At 38.3% G+C, this 19,551-nt stretch overlaps 2 protein-coding genes across 2 annotated transcripts in view; both read right to left on the minus strand.

The window, feature by feature from the left end:
- Positions 1-3,467, minus strand: part of LOC116069439 (serpin B4-like) — a 12,570-nt gene extending 9,103 nt beyond the window's left edge. Inside the window, 5 exon segments of the mRNA XM_031340063.1 lie at positions 180-360; positions 1,095-1,217; positions 2,459-2,515; positions 3,039-3,205; positions 3,461-3,467. Coding sequence (XP_031195923.1) covers positions 180-360; positions 1,095-1,217; positions 2,459-2,515; positions 3,039-3,205; positions 3,461-3,467 — 535 coding nt within the window.
- Positions 3,468-17,975: 14,508 nt separating this feature from the next.
- The window catches only part of LOC116069790 (serpin B4-like), a 6,504-nt gene continuing 4,928 nt past the window's right edge, over positions 17,976-19,551 (minus strand). Inside the window, 2 exon segments of the mRNA XM_031340710.1 lie at positions 17,976-18,814; positions 19,432-19,551. The exon segment at positions 19,432-19,551 is cut by the window's right edge and continues 33 nt beyond it. Of these exon segments, the coding sequence (XP_031196570.1) occupies positions 18,410-18,814; positions 19,432-19,551 (525 nt within the window). The 3' untranslated portion in view covers positions 17,976-18,409.

The following is a 19,551-nucleotide window of genomic DNA, read 5'->3' on the forward strand; positions in this document are numbered from 1 at the left end:
TTTGACTCTTAGTTTTCCAGAATTTCCTGCAACTTAGAGAAATCTATATGATATGAAAATATGTCTGGGTGGAAGCTTCAGATTCTCAGATACCAGTAACTAATCTATATGCAAACAAATCTGTTGTATTTAAACTGATTGGCTTTCTGCCAAGTTCTCCATCTTCCTCTTGACTCACTTTACATTTATGATGACCCTCCCATAATCTCTGGTACTTCCTCCATGACCCTTCCATACAATACCATTTGTTTGGCTTTCCACCCAGGAATTAATCTCCTTTTGGCTTTCTTCTGAAGCATGTGAAAAATCAAGTGATTCCACGTTAGCTTGGTAATATTCCTTAATATCTTGCAAAATTGTCTGAGATGTGAAGGAATCAAAAAGAATTAAGGGCAACTTAGACACATCACTCAAATTGTAATAGTTGTGATGACACTATAATCTGACTGCTGACCCTGATGGCAACTATTAGTCTATGAACACAAAGATTTTTAACTCAGGTACGAGGTAGGCAACATGAGACCACAGTGACTGCTGGTGTGCAGTTATCACTGAAGGCAACCTTACACTAACATAGCATCTGGCAGAGAGCAGGTGGAAAATATGGCTTGACTTGCAAATTTCATTGTAAAATGTCCTGAGAGAGCTGATTGCTGATGAGCTATCCCACCACTAACTTCAACCATTGCAATTCCCCTTTTTTCATGTGGTCAATGGAGGAAATGCTATATTATCTGCTACCTCCCCAGTTCTCTCCAGGAATTCCCTGAGCCTGCCCATTCCAGAAGCATCCCACTTGTCTTACATCTGCTGACACAATCCCTGTGATTAAGTCAGTGCTGGCTCATTACTAATGTCTCATGAGAGGTTCTGGTGACCTACATTCTCTCATGGAACAGTTCCTGAGCCTAGGATTCACATGTAATTCTCTCCACTCTTGCATAATCCTAGAGTTAGAATTTTGATTATGATGCTGGTGCTGTTTGAGCAAGTGGTTTCTATCTGAGTCTGCCTGGTCTTACTTTTAGGTATGGCCGTTTATATATGGAGGACCTAAGGTGCAGATTAAAGGGATGCATGCCTGGTCATCTTACCTGGAGAAATGGGAAATCCTTTGCTCCATAGATACTGTTGAGAGCCTTCAGGTCATAAGCATCAATGGATTTGTTTAACTGAGTCATAAGCTTTTAAAGTTATTCATGCATGTTTTCTTCATCCTTCAATGTAAAAAGAAAGTGTTTATTGAATTACTCTGCTAATGTAAATACTAAACCCACAAAATTAATACCCAAACATTTGTTATCTCAAAGACAATTTTTGAACATTTTTCTGATATCTTTTATGTATTATCTTAAATATTCCAACTTTACATTCAACTTTTTCCAGAAATGTCTTTTTGTTTTCTCCATATAATCTTGGTTGTTGACTTTTGAACTAAATATGCAGTACTTTTAGGTTGTTTTGGCTTAAAAGTATAGATCATATATCATTTCTAACAATCACCAATACACGGTCATGCTCTGTTTGCCTATTTAAAATATGTTATTGTAGTCAGCCCTAATATATTTAACCTTTAATGGTATTGTTTACGACAACTTGAATCTGTTTTATGGTTTTTCTCTCATGGTGGATATTCTCTGCCTATATAGTAGGATATGCCCATGATTAATCTAAGGACTGGACTACATGTAGGATATGCCCATGATTAATCTAAGGACTGGACTACATGTAAGTAATCAGTCTGAGTACATTCTAGATAAAAACAAAAAAAGTTCAGAGAACTTAATGATCTCTTCAAAGAGATGCTACAGAGCCAAATTGTGAATGTAAGTATCTCTGGATCAGATCACTTCTCTTTTCCTGCTAAGTAGGTAGCATGGTTAAGGGTCTAGACACATATAGGTGTGAGAACACTCATTTTCCAAGGTGTGGTTATTTCTCTTAATATGTGAATATGTGCTTATGTCTTTTAATCCAATTGTTGAATTAAGATACAATTGCTTTAGTCACATTATTGTGATAATGAGAAATACTTTTATCTTGCAGTATCGTCTAACATTTATTATGCTTTCTTACTTTTTGCAAGCCAGTCAGTTTTGTATTTGTTTGTATATATTGAATCATATTCTTTTTTACTTCCACTTTGCTAGAATGCAGTCCCAGGGCATCAGGGCAGAGTTTTGCTCACCTTTTCTATCTGTGAGGGGCAGAGCTAGAGCTGAATCTAGCAGCCAAATCTCCTCTCCACTCAATACTGACCTTCTTCTGCACTTAATGTACATAATGACTATGAGGAAGAAGTGTGATGCTAATCCACATACAAAACTCTTTTGTTTGGAACTTCTCCTACAAAGTTTTTTTTTCTTTTTTTTAAATTTTTTATGTAGACTGTTCACGTTCAATTATAATGCTCTCAAAAATCTGAAGTTCTTCTAGGCACGAGATACCGTGCCCTTACATGACTGTCTGCAAATTTTTCTGTTGTCTTCTTGATTGTTTCATTGAATTGAAGAACCTGGTAGAGACATTAAATACAATAAGAAAAGTTCACTTAGTGTTCTGTCTAAATCCAAGGAAACAAAAACAGAACAAACCTCTGAAAAAGAAAGAAAAATTAAAAAATTGGAAAAAAATATACTCTAAATATTTGTACAAGAGATTGGAAGTAAGTAACAACAGCATAAAGCTGATCTATCACCAGCTACATAAATGGATGCTCATCCACTCTGTACTTCAATTCTCATCCCTCAGATCTGAGGCAATCTATTTCTTGCATCAATAGTCTCTACCATTTAAGACAATTTCTTGTGGGACACTTGAAGGCAATTATTCTAGCCTAGCACTCAAAGGATAGGAAGTGCGTGGACCGTGTTTGAGAAGAGAGTGTCCCTCCCTTAGTTCCAGGTTCGCCATTATGGCTATGTCTACTCAGCATCTTGTTCTTCATCTCAGGCATCAAGCTTTATTGTCATTTACCTGTATACTGAGTTCTGGGGAGACAAGTACAATCTGGTCAACAAAATGAAGCTTAGACCTACCTTCTCAATTTGTTGTTCAGTGTCTCCTTTGGCTCCAAGCTGAAGCATTCCTAATGCTGTCGTGATGCTGGTCGGAGAATAGAAGATGTTGCCGTCTGATCCTCTGAGCTGCGTGTACAGCTCAAGTGTGAATTTAGTACTAGCTTCAGCAAACAAATGTATGATGGCTTAGTGGGAACTTAAAGTCCTAGAATAGCATAAAGTCAGAAGAAAGGTTAGAATGGCTTCACTAAATAAAGCATGACACTTTAATGATAGGTTCATAAAGAAAATGACATTATTATCAGATTCTGGCAAACAAATTTATCATTATCATCTTTAAGCCTTCTGCAGTATATTTCTCCTAACTAGAAGTGTAAAGTTAGTGTCTTTAAGACTTTGCAAACAGCTAATAGAGAGTCCTTTTTTCTTTCCTTCCTTACCAGCCATGCTAGTTTTAAGAGGAAAGGTTTCAAATGAATTCCAAGATAAAGATTTCTGTAGCTTGCAGGCAGCTAGGTGTCCAAAATCACCTCTCGACTTTATCTTTAAGATTCTGTAGTTGCCAGACACAGATCTTACATGCTTGAGAAGATACATATGTTTTTTAAAAGATTTAGTAATCATTATATGTAAGTACACTGTAGTTGTCTTCAGACACACCAGAAGACAGGATCAGATCTCATTAAAGATGGTTATGAGCCACCATGTGGTTGCTGGGAATTGAACTTAGGACCTCTAGAAGAACAATCAGTGCTCTTAAACACTGAGCCATCTCTCCAGCCAGCCCAAGATACAGATGTTTAATTGAGTATAAATTACTTTGATAAATAACAAATTAAATGAAGGAGGCATTTATTTAACTTTTCTTCTGCAGATCAAGAGAAGTACAATCAGGCAAAATGTCAGATACACATGATGTAAAACACTGCATTATCATTCTCAGACATAGCTCATACTGTTCAACAATAGTAGCTGAAAACACTTATTTGTGTTTCTGAAGGCAGAAGTGGGCAGGAAGGATATGAGCCTGTGTGTGACTGATCCTGAGATCTGGAATTTATACCTCTCCTCTTACCACTGCTGCTTCATCATTTCAGTGGTATTTCAAGTAAATCAACTTCAGGTTTTATAACCACGTTAGTCTTTTTAGGTATGCAAATTTGTGAGAAAAGGCTGGCTTCACATCCTACCACTGTACCTCCTTCTGCCACAGGTCACATGACAGATAGCTTTCTAACCCTTGTCAGTTGCTGACTCATCTGAAATGCACATAGGCATTTTCCAATAGCAGTAATAGCACTTTAAATGTTGAACCTCACAACTCTATTGTTTTGTCTGATATCCCTGATTTCCTTTTTTTAAACTATTGAATTGCCTTTAGACACCTCAGATACGAAACACCTAAGTAACACATTAGGTACTTATTCTTTATGAAAAATATCTGTCAAATAATCTCTCAATTTCTCTATCAATTACTTTATGCAAAGAGAAAAGTAATTGTAATACTAATTCTAGTTTATAATGATTACCAAGATTCTGGAGAACATTTGTTGTTGTTGTTGTTGTTGTTTTGTTTTTGTTTGCTTGTTTTATGTTTGTTTTGTTTAACTTTTTTTGCCTTTTCCTGATCCTCTTCTCTTGCCACAGTTGCTCCCTAAGTCTTCTGAAGCCAGCTACATTGGTCCTTTCTATTGTTTAAAAAATGTTGTGTCAATGTTTTCTATGGTGTCTTCTGTCCCTGAGATTCTCTCTTCTCTTTTATTCTGTTGGTGATGTTTGCATCTATGACTCCTGATTTGTTTCCTAGGTTTTGTATGGCCAGGGTTGTCTCTCTTTCTGTTTTCTTTATTGTTTCTATTTCCATTTTCAGATTCTGGATGGTTTTGCTCATTTCCTTCACCTGTTTGATTGTGTTTTCCTGTAGTTCTTTAAGGGATTTTTGTGTTTCATCTTGAAGGGCTTCTAGCTGTTTACCTGTGTTCTCTTGTATTTCTTTGAGGGTGCTATTTATGTCTTTCTTAAAGTCCTGTATCATCACCATGAGAAGTGATTTTATATCGGAATCTTGCTTTTCCAGTGTAATGGTGTGTCCAGAACTTGCTATAGTGGAAGAATTAGGTTATGATGATGCCAAGTGACCTTGGTTTGTGTTGTTTATTTTCTTATGCTTGCCTCCTGCCATCAGGTTATCTCTAGTGCTATCTGACCTTGTTAAATCTGACTGGAGCCTGTCCTTCTTGTGATCTTGATTCTGTCAGAACTCCACAGAGTCAGGCTGTCTCTGTGATCCTGTGATTTTGGGATCCTGTGATCCTGGACTTGTTAGATCACCTGGGAGTGGGGCTTTCTCTGTGTGTTGTGGGAGTGGCTGCGGAGCTTGTGCTCAAGGTCTGCTCAGGACAGAAACCCAGACAGACCAGAAGGAACCCGAGTCACTGGGCTGGCGGAGTTCCTGTGTGCCTGGTCCCACTGGTCCTAAAGACTTTTTAGAAGGCACAACATACTCAAACTTAAGAGACACCATGAAAATAGTGCAAAGAGGAGAATTCATAGCACTAAGTGCCCTGGTAAAGTAATTGAGGAGATCCTATACTACCAACTTAACAGTACACCTGAGATCTCTAGAACAAAATGAAGAAAACAGACTCAAGAGGAGTAAAAAGCAGGATATATTCAAACTTGGGGCTGAAATTAACCAAATGGGAAGAAAGACAACAACACAAAGAAACAACCAAACCAAAAGCTAGTTCTTTGAGAAAAATCAAATCTATAGATAAACCCCTAGCCAAAGTAACTAAATGGCCCTGAGATTGTATCCAAACTAAAAAAATCAGAAATGAAAAGGCAGATATAACAACAGAACCTTGGGAAATTAAAAAATTCATCAGATCCTACTACAAAAGCCTATACTCAACAAAACTGAAAAATCTAGATGAAATAGATGATTTTCTAGACAGATACCAGGTACCAAAGAAAAAACAAGAGCAGATAAACTATCTAAACATGCCCATATCCCCTAAGAAAATAGACACAGTCATTAAAAAGCTCCCAACCAAAAAAAGCCCAGGGCTAGATGACTTTAATGCAGAATTCTACCAGACCTACCAAGAAGAGCTTATACTAAAACTCCTCAAAATAGTCTGTAAAATAGAAACAAAATGAACACTACCTAATTCATCCTATGAAGCCACAATTACTCTGATATCTAAATCACACAAGGACCCAACAGAACAAGAGAACTTCAGATCAATTTTGCTTATGAATATAGATGTAAAAATACTCAATAAATTTCTCACAAAGCAAACCCAAGAACATATCGAAACCATCCTTCACCATGATCAAGTAGGCTTCACCCCAGGGATGAAAGGTTGGTGCAATATATGAAAATGCATTAATATAATCCACTATCTTAACAGACTCAGAGAAAGAACACACGATCTCATTAGGTGCTGAAAAAGCATTTGACAAACTATAACACCCCTTCATGTTAAAAGTCTTGGAGAGATGAGAAATTCAAGGCCCACACCTAAATATAATTAAAGCAATATATAGCAAACCACCAGCCAATAACCAATTAATTGGAGAGATACATGGATCAACCCCTCTAAAATCCGGGATATGACAAGGATGCCCACTCTCCCCATATGGATTCAATATAGTACTCAAAGTTCTAGCTAGAGAAATAACACAACAAAAGGAGATAAAGTTGAAAGAAATTGGCAAAGAAAAAATCAAGGTATCACACTTTGCAGATGACATGATAGTATACATGAGAACCCCCAAAAATTCTACCAGAGAACATCTCCAGCAGTTAAACAACTTCAGCAAAGTGGCTGGATATAAATTTACTCAAATAAATCAGAACCCTTCATTTATGATAAATGATAAAATGGTCTGAGAAGGAAATTAGGGAAACAACACTCTTCACAATAGTCACAAATAATATAAAATATTTTAGGGTTACTCTAACCCAACAAGTGAATGATCTGTATAAGAAGAACTTTAAGTCTTTTAAGAACAAAATTGAAAAAGACCTCAGAAAGTAGAGAGATCTCCCCTGTTCATGGATTGGTAGAATTAACATAGTAAAAATGACCATCCTATCAATAGCAATCTACAGATTCAATGCAATCCCCATCAAAATCCCAACCCAATTCTTCAAAGACATGGAAAGAATAATTCTCAAATTCATCTTGACAAACAAAATACCCAGAGTAGCAAAAACAATTCTGAACAATAAAAGAATTTCTGGGGGACACACTACTCCTGACCTCAAGTTATACTACAGAGCTAGAGTGATAAAAACTGTATGGTATTGGTACAGAGACAGACAGATTGATCAATGGAATAGAATTGAAGACCAGAAATAAACCACACACTTATGGACATTTGATCTTTGACAAAGAATTCAAAAATATACAATGTAAAACAGAACACATCTTCAGTAAATGGTGCTGGTATAACTGGAAGTTTGTATGTAGAAAAATGACAAATATACATATTTGTCATCTTGAACAAAGCTCAAGTACAAGTGGATCAAGGACCTCAACATAAAACCAGATACAGTGAACATGATAGAAAAGAAAGATCCTTGAGCTCATTGGCATGGGGGCACTAAACAGAACTCAGATTGCTCATGCTCTAAGATCAAGAATTGATAAATAAAGAACATAGTCATAGTAGAAACTGAATCCTACAGATTGGTAAAAGTCTTCACTAACCCCTCATCTGATAGAGGGCTAATATCCAAAATATATTAAGAACTCAAGAAGCTAACCATTAAGAAACTAAACAACCCTACAAAAAAAATCAAGTATAGAACTAAACATTGAATTCACAGGACAGGACTCTTGATCGTCTGAGAAGCACTTAGAGAAATGCTCAAAGTTCTTAGTGATCAGGGAAATGCAAATCAAAATGACCCTGAGATTGCACCTTTTACCAATCAGGATGACTAAGATCAAATTCTCATGTGTCAGCTCATGCTGTTGAGGATGTAGGGAGAGAAATACTCTTCTATTGCTGATAGGATTGCAAACTGGTACAACCACTGTGGAATCAATCTGGAGTTTCCCCTGAAAATTTGAAATATAATTAGCTGAACACCCAGCTATTTAATTCTTTAGCATATATACCCAAAAGATGCCTCACCATTCCACAGGGCCATGGGTACCACTATGTTCATAGCTCATAGAGGACTTCTTTGTGATTTTCAGAATCTGGAAACAACTAGATTTCCCACAACACAAGGATGGATACAGCAAATCTGGCTTATTTACCCAATGCAATACTTCTTAGCAATTAAGAATGAGAATTTCTTAGGCATTCAGAGCTTCTTGGCTAATATCCACTTGTCAGTGAATGCATACCATGTGTGTTCTTTTGTGATTGGGTTACCTTACTCAGGATGATATCCTCCAGATCCATCCATTTCCCTAAGAATTTCATAAATTCATTGTTTTTAATAGCTGTGTAGTACTCCATTGTGTAAATGTACCACATTATCTATATCGATTCCTCTGTTGAGGTGTCCCTGGGTCATCTGGGTTCTTTCCAGCTTCTGGTTATTAAAAAATAAGGCTGCTATGAACATAGTGGAACATGTGTCCTTATTACATGTTGGAGCATCTTCTGGGCATATTCCCAGGAGTGGTATTGCTGGGTCCTCCAAAAGTTCTATGTCCAATTTCCAGAGGAACCGCCAGACTGATTTTCAGAGTAGTTGTACCAGCTTGCAATCCCACCAGCAATGAAGGAGTTTTCTTCTTTCTCCTCAACCTCACTAGCATCTGCTGTCACCTGGGTTTTTTTTTATCTTAGCCATTCTGACTTGTGTGAGGTGGAATCTCAGGGTTGTTTTGATCTGCATTTCCCTGCTGAGTAAGGATGTTGAACATTTCTTTGGGTGCTTCTCAGCCATTCGGTATTCATCAGTTGAGAATTCTTTGTTTAGTTCTGTACCCCATTTTTTAATGGTGTTATTTGGTTCTCTGGAGTCTAACTTCTTGAGTTCTTTGTATATATTGGATATTAGCCCTCTATCAGATGTAAGATTGGTAACGATCTTTTCCCAATTGATTGGTTGCTATTTTGTCCCATTGACAGTGTTCTTTGCCTTACAGAAGCTTTGCAGTTTTATGAGGTCCCATTTGTCAATTCTTGATCTTCTACAAACCATAAGAAACTCAAGAGGAAGGATCACCAAAGTGTGGATAGTTTGATTCTTCTTAGAAGGAGAAACAAAATACCCATGGAAGGAGTTGCAGAGACAAAGTGTGGAGCAGAGACTGAATGAAGTAAGGACAGTCCAGAGCCTGACCTACCTGGGAATCCTTCCCATGTACAATCACCAAACCCAGACACTATTGTGGATGCCAGCAAGTGCTGGCTGACAGGGGCCTGATATAGCTGTCTCCTGAGAGGCCCTGCCAGTACCCGACTAATACAGAAGTGGAGGCTCACAGCCATCCATTGGACTGAGCACAGGGTCCCCAATGAAGGAGCTAGAGAAAGGACCCAAAGAGCTGAAGAGGTTTGCAGTCCCAAAGGGGCAACAAAAATATGACCTAACCAGTCCCCCTAGAGCTCCCTAAACCACCAACCAAAGAGTACACATGGTGGGACTCATGGATCCAGCTGCATATGTAGTAGAGGATGACCTAGTCAGTCATCAATGGGAGGAGAGGCCCTTGGTCCTGTGAAGGCTCTATGCCCCAGTGGAGAGAAATGCCAGGGCCAGGAAGAGCAGAGGGTGTTAGTGATCAGGGGGAGGGGGGAGGGAATAGGGCTTTTTTTTTCAGAGGGGGAAACCAGGAAAGGGGAGAACATTTGAAATGCAAATAAAGAAAATATCTAATTAAAAAGAAGAATGAGAATATCATGAGTTTTGCAGGCAAATGCATGGAAGTAAAAAATATATATATATATAATCCTGAGTAAGCTAATTCAGACCCAGAAGTACGTGCATGGCTTTTACTCACTAATAAGTGGATATTACCCACAAAATTACAAAGTAGCCAGGAAACAATCCACTGAAATCAAGAAGGTTAACAAGCCAAAGGATGCAAGTGAGCATGCCTCAATCCCCCTTGGGAGGGAGAAGAAAGCAGAGGGAGGGAAGCACATGGCTGGAAGAAAGAAGGGAGAGGGGAAAAGGGGAACATGATCAAGTATTTAGGAGATGACAGGACTGAAGCTCTGAGGGCCAGCAGAATGAATAGAAATATGCAACCTCTGGGAGGCGAGGGGAACACATCTAGAATGGACCCAGAGGGAGGGATTTTAGATGATGCCCTAAAGTGGGGAAAGGGAACCTTTAGAGTCATCATTCGGATGGATAGGGTTGCCATCCCACAGATGTCCCAGAATCTCTGACCCAGAATTGTCCCTGTCTGAAAGAACTACAGGGACAAAAGTGGAGAAGAGCCTGAGGGAAAGGAGGTCCAGTGTCAGCCCCAAATCGGGGTCCATCTCAAAAGGGAGGCTCCAAGGCATTACACTGTTACTGATGTTATGATGTGCTTACAGACAGGAGCCTAGCCTGATGGTCCTCTGAGAAGCCCAACGAGCAGCTGAAAGAGTCAAATGCAGACACTTACACCCAACCAAAGGGCAGAAGCCAGTGACCCCTGTGGTTTTATTAGCAAAAGGCTGGAAAAACCTGAGGATGGGGGTGACCTCATAGAAAGACCAGCAGTCTAAGCTAACCAGACCCCCGAGATCTCTCAGACACCCAGCCACCAGTCAGGCAGCATATACCAGCTGATATGAGGCCCCAGACACATGCATCAGAGGACTGTCTGGTCTGACTCAGGGAGAGAAATAGCACCTGATCCTCAAGAGATTTGAAGCCTGACGAAGTGGAGAGGTCTGGGCGTGTGGGGGTGTGGGAGACATCTTCTTGGAGACAGGGGAAGAGGCATAGGATGAGGAACAGTCAGAATGTAGACCAGGAGTTGGATAAAGACTGGACTGTAAAAAAAAAAAAAAAAAATTAAATAAATAAATAAATGTATCAAATCATGGTATATATAATTCTATCTAAAGTAGATCCAGATAACATATTTAGGTTACTTTTTATAGTACATTTGATTTTAGTTTTTAGTTTTATATACTTAACTTTTTCTTCCTATCTCTGAAATAAAAATTACCATATGATCTACAAAAAAAATGGAAGTCCAATGGAGGACTGCTCCACAATCTTGCTAATATGAACTTTAACTTGTGTTTTTGATCTTAGCCATTCTGACAGATATAAGATGGAATTTCAAAGTACTTTTGATTTGCATTTCCTTGATGGCTAAAGATGTTGAACATTTTTTTTTTTTTTTGACTAACATCTACTTGTAATTCCTGGTGTTTTTTTATTGGATACTTTCTTTATTTACTTTATTATAATTTATTTATTTACTTTATTCCCATTCCTGGTTTTCCCTCCTGAAAACCCCTATCCCATTACCCCTCCCCCTGCTTCTATGAGGGTGCTTGCCCACCTACCCACCCACTCCTGCCTCCCTGCCCTGGAATTCTCCTACACTGGGGCATCTAGCCTTTCCAGGAGCAAGGGTTTCTCCTTCTATTGATGTCTGATAAGGCCATCCTCTGCTACATATACAGTTGGAGCCATGGGTCCCTCCATGTGTTCTCTTTGGTTGGTGGTTTAGTCTATGGGAGCTCTGTGGGGTCTGGTTGGTGGACATTGTTGTTCTGCCTATGGGTTGCAAACCCCTTCAGCTCCTTCAGTCTTTTATCTAACCCCTACATTGGACACCCTGTGCTCAGGCCAATGGTTGGCTGGGAATATCCATTTCTGTACTTGTCAGGCTCTGGCAGAGCCTCTCAGACGACAGCTATATCAGGCTTCTGTCAGCATGCAATTCTTGGCATCCAAAATAGTGCCTGGGTATTTGGTATCTTTATACGCGATGGATCTCCAAGTGAAGCAGTCACTGGATGGCTTTTCCTTTAGACATGTTCCACAACTTGTCTCCATAATTTGCTCCCTTGAGTCTTTTGTTTCCCCTTATAGAAGGACTGAAGCATCCACATTTTGGAATTCCTTCCTCTTGTGGTCTGTTAATTGTATCGTCAGTATTCCAAGCTTTTAGGCTAATATCCACTTATCAGTGAATGCATACTATGTGTATACTTTTGTGACTGGGTTACCTCACTCAGGATGATATTTTCTAGTTCCATCTGTTTGTCTAAGAATTTCATGAAGTCATTGTTTTTAAGAGCTGAGTAGTACTCTGTTGTGTAAATGTACCACATTTTCTGTATCCATTCCTCTGTTGAGGGACATCTGGTTTTTTTCCAGCTTCTGATTATTATAAATAAGGCTGCTATGAACATAGTGAAGCATGTGTCCTGGTTACATGTTGGAGAATCTTCTGCATATATGCCCAGGAGTGGTATAGCTGAGTCCTCAGGTAGTACTATGTCCAATGTTCTGAGGAACATGCAGACTGATTTCCAGAGTGGTTGTACCAGCTTGCAATCCCACCAACAAAGGAGGAGTGTTCCTGTTTCTCCACCTCATTGCCAACAACAGTTGTCACATGAATTTTTGATCTTAGCCATTCTGACTTGTATGAGGTAGAATTTCAGGGTTGTTTTGATTTGCATTTCCTTGATGACTAAAGATGATGAACATTTTTTTATGTGTTTCTCAGTCATTTGGTAGTCTCAGTTGAAAATTCTCTGTTTAGCTCTGTACCCATGTTTAATAGGGTTATTTGGTTCTCTGAAGTCAAACTTCTTGAGTTCTTTGTAAATATTGGATATTAGCCCTCTATCAGATATAGGGTTGGTAAAGATCTTTTCCCAATCTATTTGTTGCCATTTTGTCCTATTGACAGTGACCTTTGCCTTACAGAAACTTTGCAATTTTATGAGGTCCCATTTGTCGATTCTTGATCTTACAGCAAAAGCCATTGGTGTTCTGTTCAGGAAATTTTCCCATGTGCCAATATGTTCTAGGCTCTTCCTCACTTTCTTTTCTATTAGTTTCAGTGTACCTGGTTACACTGTATTAATACTGCTAATTCATGAGCATGGGAGAGCTTTCCATGTTCTGAGATATTCTTTGATTTCTGATTTCTTCAGAGACTTGATGTTCTTGTCACAGAGATCTTTCACTTGCTTGTTTAGTGTCAAAACAAGGCATGTAATCCTATTTATGACTATTGTGAGTGGTGTCATTTCCCTAATTTCTTTCTCAGCCTGTTTATCCTTTGAATATAGGAAGACAACTGATTTGTTAGAGTTGATTTAATATCCAGCCAATTTACTGAAGTTATCAGCTCTAGGAGTTCTCTGGTGGAACTTTTGGGGTCACTTAATGGGCCTTGAATTCCTGATCTTTCTAAGACTTTTATCATGAAGGGGTTTTGGATTTTGTCAAATGCTTTCTTAGCATCTAATGAAATGAACATGTGTTATTTTTCTTTTTGTTTATATAATGGATTATGTTGATTGATTTCCATATATTGAACCATCCCTGTATCACTGGGAAGAAGCCTACTTGACGATAATGAGTGATCATTTTGGTCTGTTCTTGGATTTGGTTTGCAAGAATTTTATTGAGTATTTTTACAACAATAATCATAAGCAAAACTCTTCTGAAGTTTTTTACATGGCTGTGTGTTTGTGTGGTTTAAGTATGAGCGTAATTGTGGCTTCATAGAATGGATTGGGTAGTGTTTCTCCTGTTTCTATTTTGTGTAATAGTTTGAATAGTATTGATATGAGGTCATCTTTGAAGGTCTGATAGAATTATGCACTAAACCCATCTGGCCCTGGGCCATTTTGGTTGGGAGCCTTTTAACGATTGCTTCTAATTCCTTAGGGGTTATGGATGTTTAGATGGTTTCTGATCCTGATTTAACTTTGGTACCTGGTATCTGTCTAGAAAAATTTCTCTTTCATCCAGATTTTCCAGTTTTGTTGAGTATAGGCTTTTGTAGTAGGATCTGATGATTTTATTTAGATTTTCTCAGTTCCCACATTCAAGTAGTCTTCATCCCAGGGATGCAAGGATAGCTCAATATATGGAAATCCATCAACATAATCCACTACATAAGCAAATTCAAAGAAAAAAACCCACATGATCATTTCATTAGATGCTGAAAAAGCTTTTGACAAAATTCAACATCCCTTCATGTTAAAAGTCTTAGAAATATCAGAAATTTAAGGCCCATACCTAAACATAGTAAAAGCAATATATAGTAAACCAGTAGACAACATAAAAATAAATGAAGAGAAAGTTGAAGTAATCCCTCTAAACTCAGGGACTAGATAAGGCTGCACATTCTCTCCTATCTATTCAATATAGTACTCGAAGTTCTTGCTAGAATAATTAGACAACAAAAGGAGGTCAAAGGGATACAAATCAAAAACAAAGAAGTCAAAATATAACTATTTGCAGATGATTTGATAGTATGCTTAAGTGACCTACAGCTGATAAACAACTTCAGCAAAGTTGCTGGATATAAAATCAACTCAAACAAATCAGTAGTCTTCCTATACTCAAAGGATTAACAGGCTGAGAAAGAAATTAGGGAAATGATACCCTTCACAATAGTCACAAATAATATAAAATGACTTGGTGTGAGTTTAACCAAGTAAGTAAAAGAACTGAATGACAAGAACATCAAGTCTCTGAAGGAGGAAATCAAAGAATTTTCAGAACATGGAAAGATCTCCCATGCTCTTGGGTTGGCATGATTAATACAGTAAAATAAACATCTTGCCAAAAGCAATCTACAGATTCAATGCAATCCCCATCAAAATGCCAACTCAATTCTTCATAGAGTTAGACAGAGCAATTCTCAACTTCATTTGGAATATCAGAAACATAGGACAGCTAAAACTATTCTCAACAATAAAAGAACATCTGGGGAAATCATCATCCCTGACCTCAAGCTGTACTTAAGAGCAATTATGATAAAAACTGCATGGGAGGGCTGGGCAGTGGTGGCACACGCCTTTAATCCCAGCACTTGGGAGGCAGAGGCAGGCAGATTTCTGAGTTCGAGGCCAGCCTGGTCTACAGAGTGATTTCCAGGACAGCCAGGACTACACAGAAAAACCCTGTCTCGAAAACCCCCCTCAAAAAAAAAAACTGCATGGGAAGTTGATCAATAGAATAGAATTGAAGACCCAAAAATGAAACCACACACCCAAGGTCACTTGATCTTTACCATAGGAGCTAGAACAATCCAGAGTAAAATTTTTCAACAAATTTTGTTGGTTCAACTGGTGGTCAACATGTAGAAGATTGCAAATTAGCCCATTATTATCTCCCTGGATAAAGCTCAAGCTGAAGTGTATCAAGGACCTTCACATAAAATGAGTCTAATAAAAGAGGAAGTGGAGAAAAGCCACAAACACATGGGCACAGTGGAAATTTTTCTGAGCAGACCACCAATGGCTTATGCTTTAAGATAAAGGATCAACAAATGGGACCTCATAAAATTGCCAAATTTCTGTAAGGCAAAGGTCACTGTCAATAGGACAAAATGGCAACATATAGATTAGGAAAAGATCTTTACCAACCCTATATCTGATAGAGTGCTAATATCCAATGTATACAAAGAACTCAAGAAGTTAGACTTCAGAGAACCAAATAACCCTATTAAAAATGGGTTACAGAACCAAACCAAATGACTGAGAAACACATAAAGAAATGTTCAACATCCTTAGGCATCAGGAAAATGCAAATCAAAATGACCCTGAGATTCTACCTCACACCAGTCAGTATGGCTCAGATCAAAGTCTCATGTGGCAGCAATTACTGACAAGGATGTGGAGAAAGAGAAACACTCCTCCATTTTTGGTGGGATTGCAAGCTGGTACAACCATTCTGGAAATCAGTCTGCATGTTCCTCAGAACATTGGACATAGTTCTACCTGAGGACTCAGCTATACCACTCCTGGGCATATACCCAGAAGATTCTCCAACATGTAACCAGGACACATGCTTCACTATGTTCATAGCAGCCTTATTTATAATAGCCAGAAGCTGGAAAGAACCCAGATGTCCCTCAACAGAGGAATGGATACATGAAATGTGGTACGTTTATACAATGGAATACTACTCAGCTTTTAAAAACAATGACTTCATGAAATTCCCAGGCAAATGGATGAAACTTGAAAATGTCATCCTGAGTAAGGTAACTCAGTCATAAAAGAACACACATGGTATGTACTCACTGATAAGAGGATATTAGAAAAGGAGTGTGAAATACCCACAGTGCAACTCACAAACCATGTGAATCTGAAGAGGAAGGAAAGGCCAAAACATGGATGCTTAAAATAGAAAACAAAATAATCGAAGGAAGTAGAGAGTATGAGGGACTTGAGAGTAAAAGCAGAGGGATAGGGGAAAAAGAGAGGCAGAATCAGGTATGAGAGGAGATGGAGGAGATATACAGAGGGCCTAGAAATTGATCAGAGGTGTGTAGCAATGGGGGGATGGGAAAGTGGGGGTAGCAACCATAAAGTCCCAGATGCCAGGAAAGCAAGAACCCTCCTAGGACCCCACAGGGATGACATTAGTTGAGATATCCCACAAAGGTGAGGGAGAACCTGTCGAGACCATATCCAGAGGCATGGACTCCTGGTTGAGGGATAGGGCCACCCACCCATATCCAAAATTTTAACCTAGAATTGATCCTGTCTACAGAAAATATAGGGACAAAGAGTGAAGCAGAGACTGAAGGAAAGTTCATCCAGAGACTGCCTGGATGTCCATCCCACATGCAGACAAAAAAACCCAGACACTATTGCTCATGCCAAGAAATGCTTGTTGATAGGAGCCGGATACAGCTGTCTCCTGAGAGGCTTTGAGAGATCCTGACCAATCAGATGTGGATGCTAGCAGGCAAACATCAGATTGAGTACAGCGACCCCAGTGGAGGACTTAGGGGAAGCACTGAAGGAACTGAAGGGTCTTTATCTGGAATCAATGGGAGGGTAGGCCCTTGGTCCTGTGGAGGCTTGATGCCTCAGTGTAAAGACATGCTAGGTCAGTGAGGTGGGAGTGGGTGGGTTTGTTGTGGAGCACCCTCATAGAAGCAGGGTAAGGGTGGATGTGATAGGATTTTGCAGAGGGGAATCCAGGGGAAAGGGGATAACATTTGAAATGTAAATAAAAAATATGCAATTTACAAAAAATAAAGGGTAAATAAAAAAGAGAGTGAAAACCATTTGTTTTCTCTGGAAGTATTTTGGGTTCAATCACTACAGTGATTTCTACTCAAACCAAGATTGGATTTGAATTTTGGATAGCTCTATTTTAACTGTTAAAGAATCAAGCCCTTCTATCTTTATTTACTGAGAGCCCTCTTAAGGTACTGATGTTAATTTTTGTCATGGAGTTATTTAGATTTTTAAGCTGAGCTGTTATGTGTTCTGTGGTGATGGAATCTGAATGACGAAAATGTTTGAAATTCCATGGTGCAAGATATCATATACTAGCCACATCAGCGGGTGAGAAGAAAGTGGACTAATTAGCTTAATGTGTCTTCATTTAATTTACATGTGACAGCAGCTTTCTATGATTATTATACTGGAAAACATGAATCTCTAGGGAATTTCTCACTAGGGCTACTGATGAAAGGATTTATATTAATATTAATACATTTCCAATGTGTTCGCTTCTGATGACATTGTTCTTTCACTTTGTAGTATTAAGAATTTTATTTGTACCGGAGGCTTGGCTTAGTGGTAGAGAACTTCTCTTGTGTGCAAGAGGCATTGAGTTGGATCCCTGGCATTACAATACATAAGACATAAATCCATGAAATTTTCTTACTCTTAAAAATAAAAATCATGTGTAGAAATGTATGTGAACACAACCCCAGATTTAGCATATGTAAATTGCATTTAAAATTCTGTCCATATTCCTCCTGAATGATTGACATCCTGCAGTTGAAAAGATGATAAAGTAATGAATGCGTTGAAAGATGATTATTTTATTGAAAATGTGTCTTGTAAAATCACAACAATTATAAGCTTATGAAGTGTCCAGATATCTCCTAAAACAATGTAGATGTTTATATTAATCAGTTTAAAAAGAAAGAAAGGTTTCTCTAGCTCACTTAACACAGGTCACAGATACATGCTAGATTAGAAGAAACTATATCAAAATATCTCTTTTTTTTGTTGAACATTTCCCCCCCAAAGGATATATAGATATATAGAAAAAAAAGAAGACAATAAAGAAAAAATAGAGATAATCTATAGAGCTATCCTGTCCCAAATAATGAATTTTTAGCGGAGACACTGAGATAAGAAAGAAAATGAAGCAAGAGAAACTTTCTTCCAGGCCTCAATTAGCTGCAGCAATGTTGTTAACTCTTCTGGACACAGGATTTGAGCCCCTGCACTTAAGGAGAAGACATTCTGCCGATGAAGAGGATGCTGTTGGTCTTGCATTGTTTGATGAAGAAGAGGAACGGGCGATCACAATAGAAATCTTCTGTTATCTGTGCTGATGTTAAACTGACTCCCACTCCTGTGGCAGCGGCAGCTTCTGTTCCCTCTTCATTTACCTCCACAAAGGACTTGTATAAAACATTAGACACCACGAGACCTTGCGTGCTGCTCATGCCGGAGAAATCAGCCTTTTGTGGATTGAAGGCGTCGACCATGCCCATGTGTTCCAACGGACCTGGGAGCTCATACTTCTCTTCCACTTTGAACCGAGGCAAAGATAAATACAACTCGATCATATGCATGTTTTCTGGTCTTGTCCACTCTAGTAACTTGTCAGCAGTGAGTTGTTCTTCAAGCTATAAAAGTGGAAGGAAAGAAACTGACATGATTAACTGAAAGACTGTAACTTACATGAAAAATGAGTTAAGGTGAAAACTTTAGCAATAAATAAGTACTGATTTTTTTGGTTTAGGTATGATTTATTTAGATATTAAAAGTCAGATTTTTCTCCACTATCCAAAAAACATAATCATTGTTTTGTACAAATAAACTGTACACATTGTATTTTATGCTCTCAGCCACCTATATTATTTTTAATATGTTTCTATATATTTTCCTGTACATAGTATTACATTAATCATATGATGTCCTATGTTTTTCTTTTCATTAAAAATATTTATAAACACTTTCTCCCATATGATATATTTCTTTCAACCAAGGTTGACTTGATCCATATTAGTCGCATCATGTTGATACTTAATATTCATAATTCTGCTTAATTCCTGATTAGGCAAGCCTGCAGTGTGATCCAGACTGTATGTAAAATAGTTATATTACAGGATGAGACACAATATCTCCCTTTAAAATTTTCATTATTTTCATGTTTAATAGTTTTCCTTAGTGTCTTATTTGAATTTGATACATCAGGAAGAAATCGAGTAATAGAAGGAAGAAAAGGAGACACAAGCCTTACCTTCTTCAGACCTTCTATTTCCACTGGCAGCAGGACAAACATACTTAGCTGTTTGCCTTTGTATGGTATTTCCACAATCTTGGCCTGCACATCTTCCAAAAAGATGAAGTTATATTCGTT

This window comes from Mastomys coucha, unplaced genomic scaffold, assembly GCF_008632895.1.
Source record: "Mastomys coucha isolate ucsf_1 unplaced genomic scaffold, UCSF_Mcou_1 pScaffold1, whole genome shotgun sequence".
NCBI lineage: Eukaryota > Metazoa > Chordata > Mammalia > Rodentia > Muridae > Mastomys > Mastomys coucha.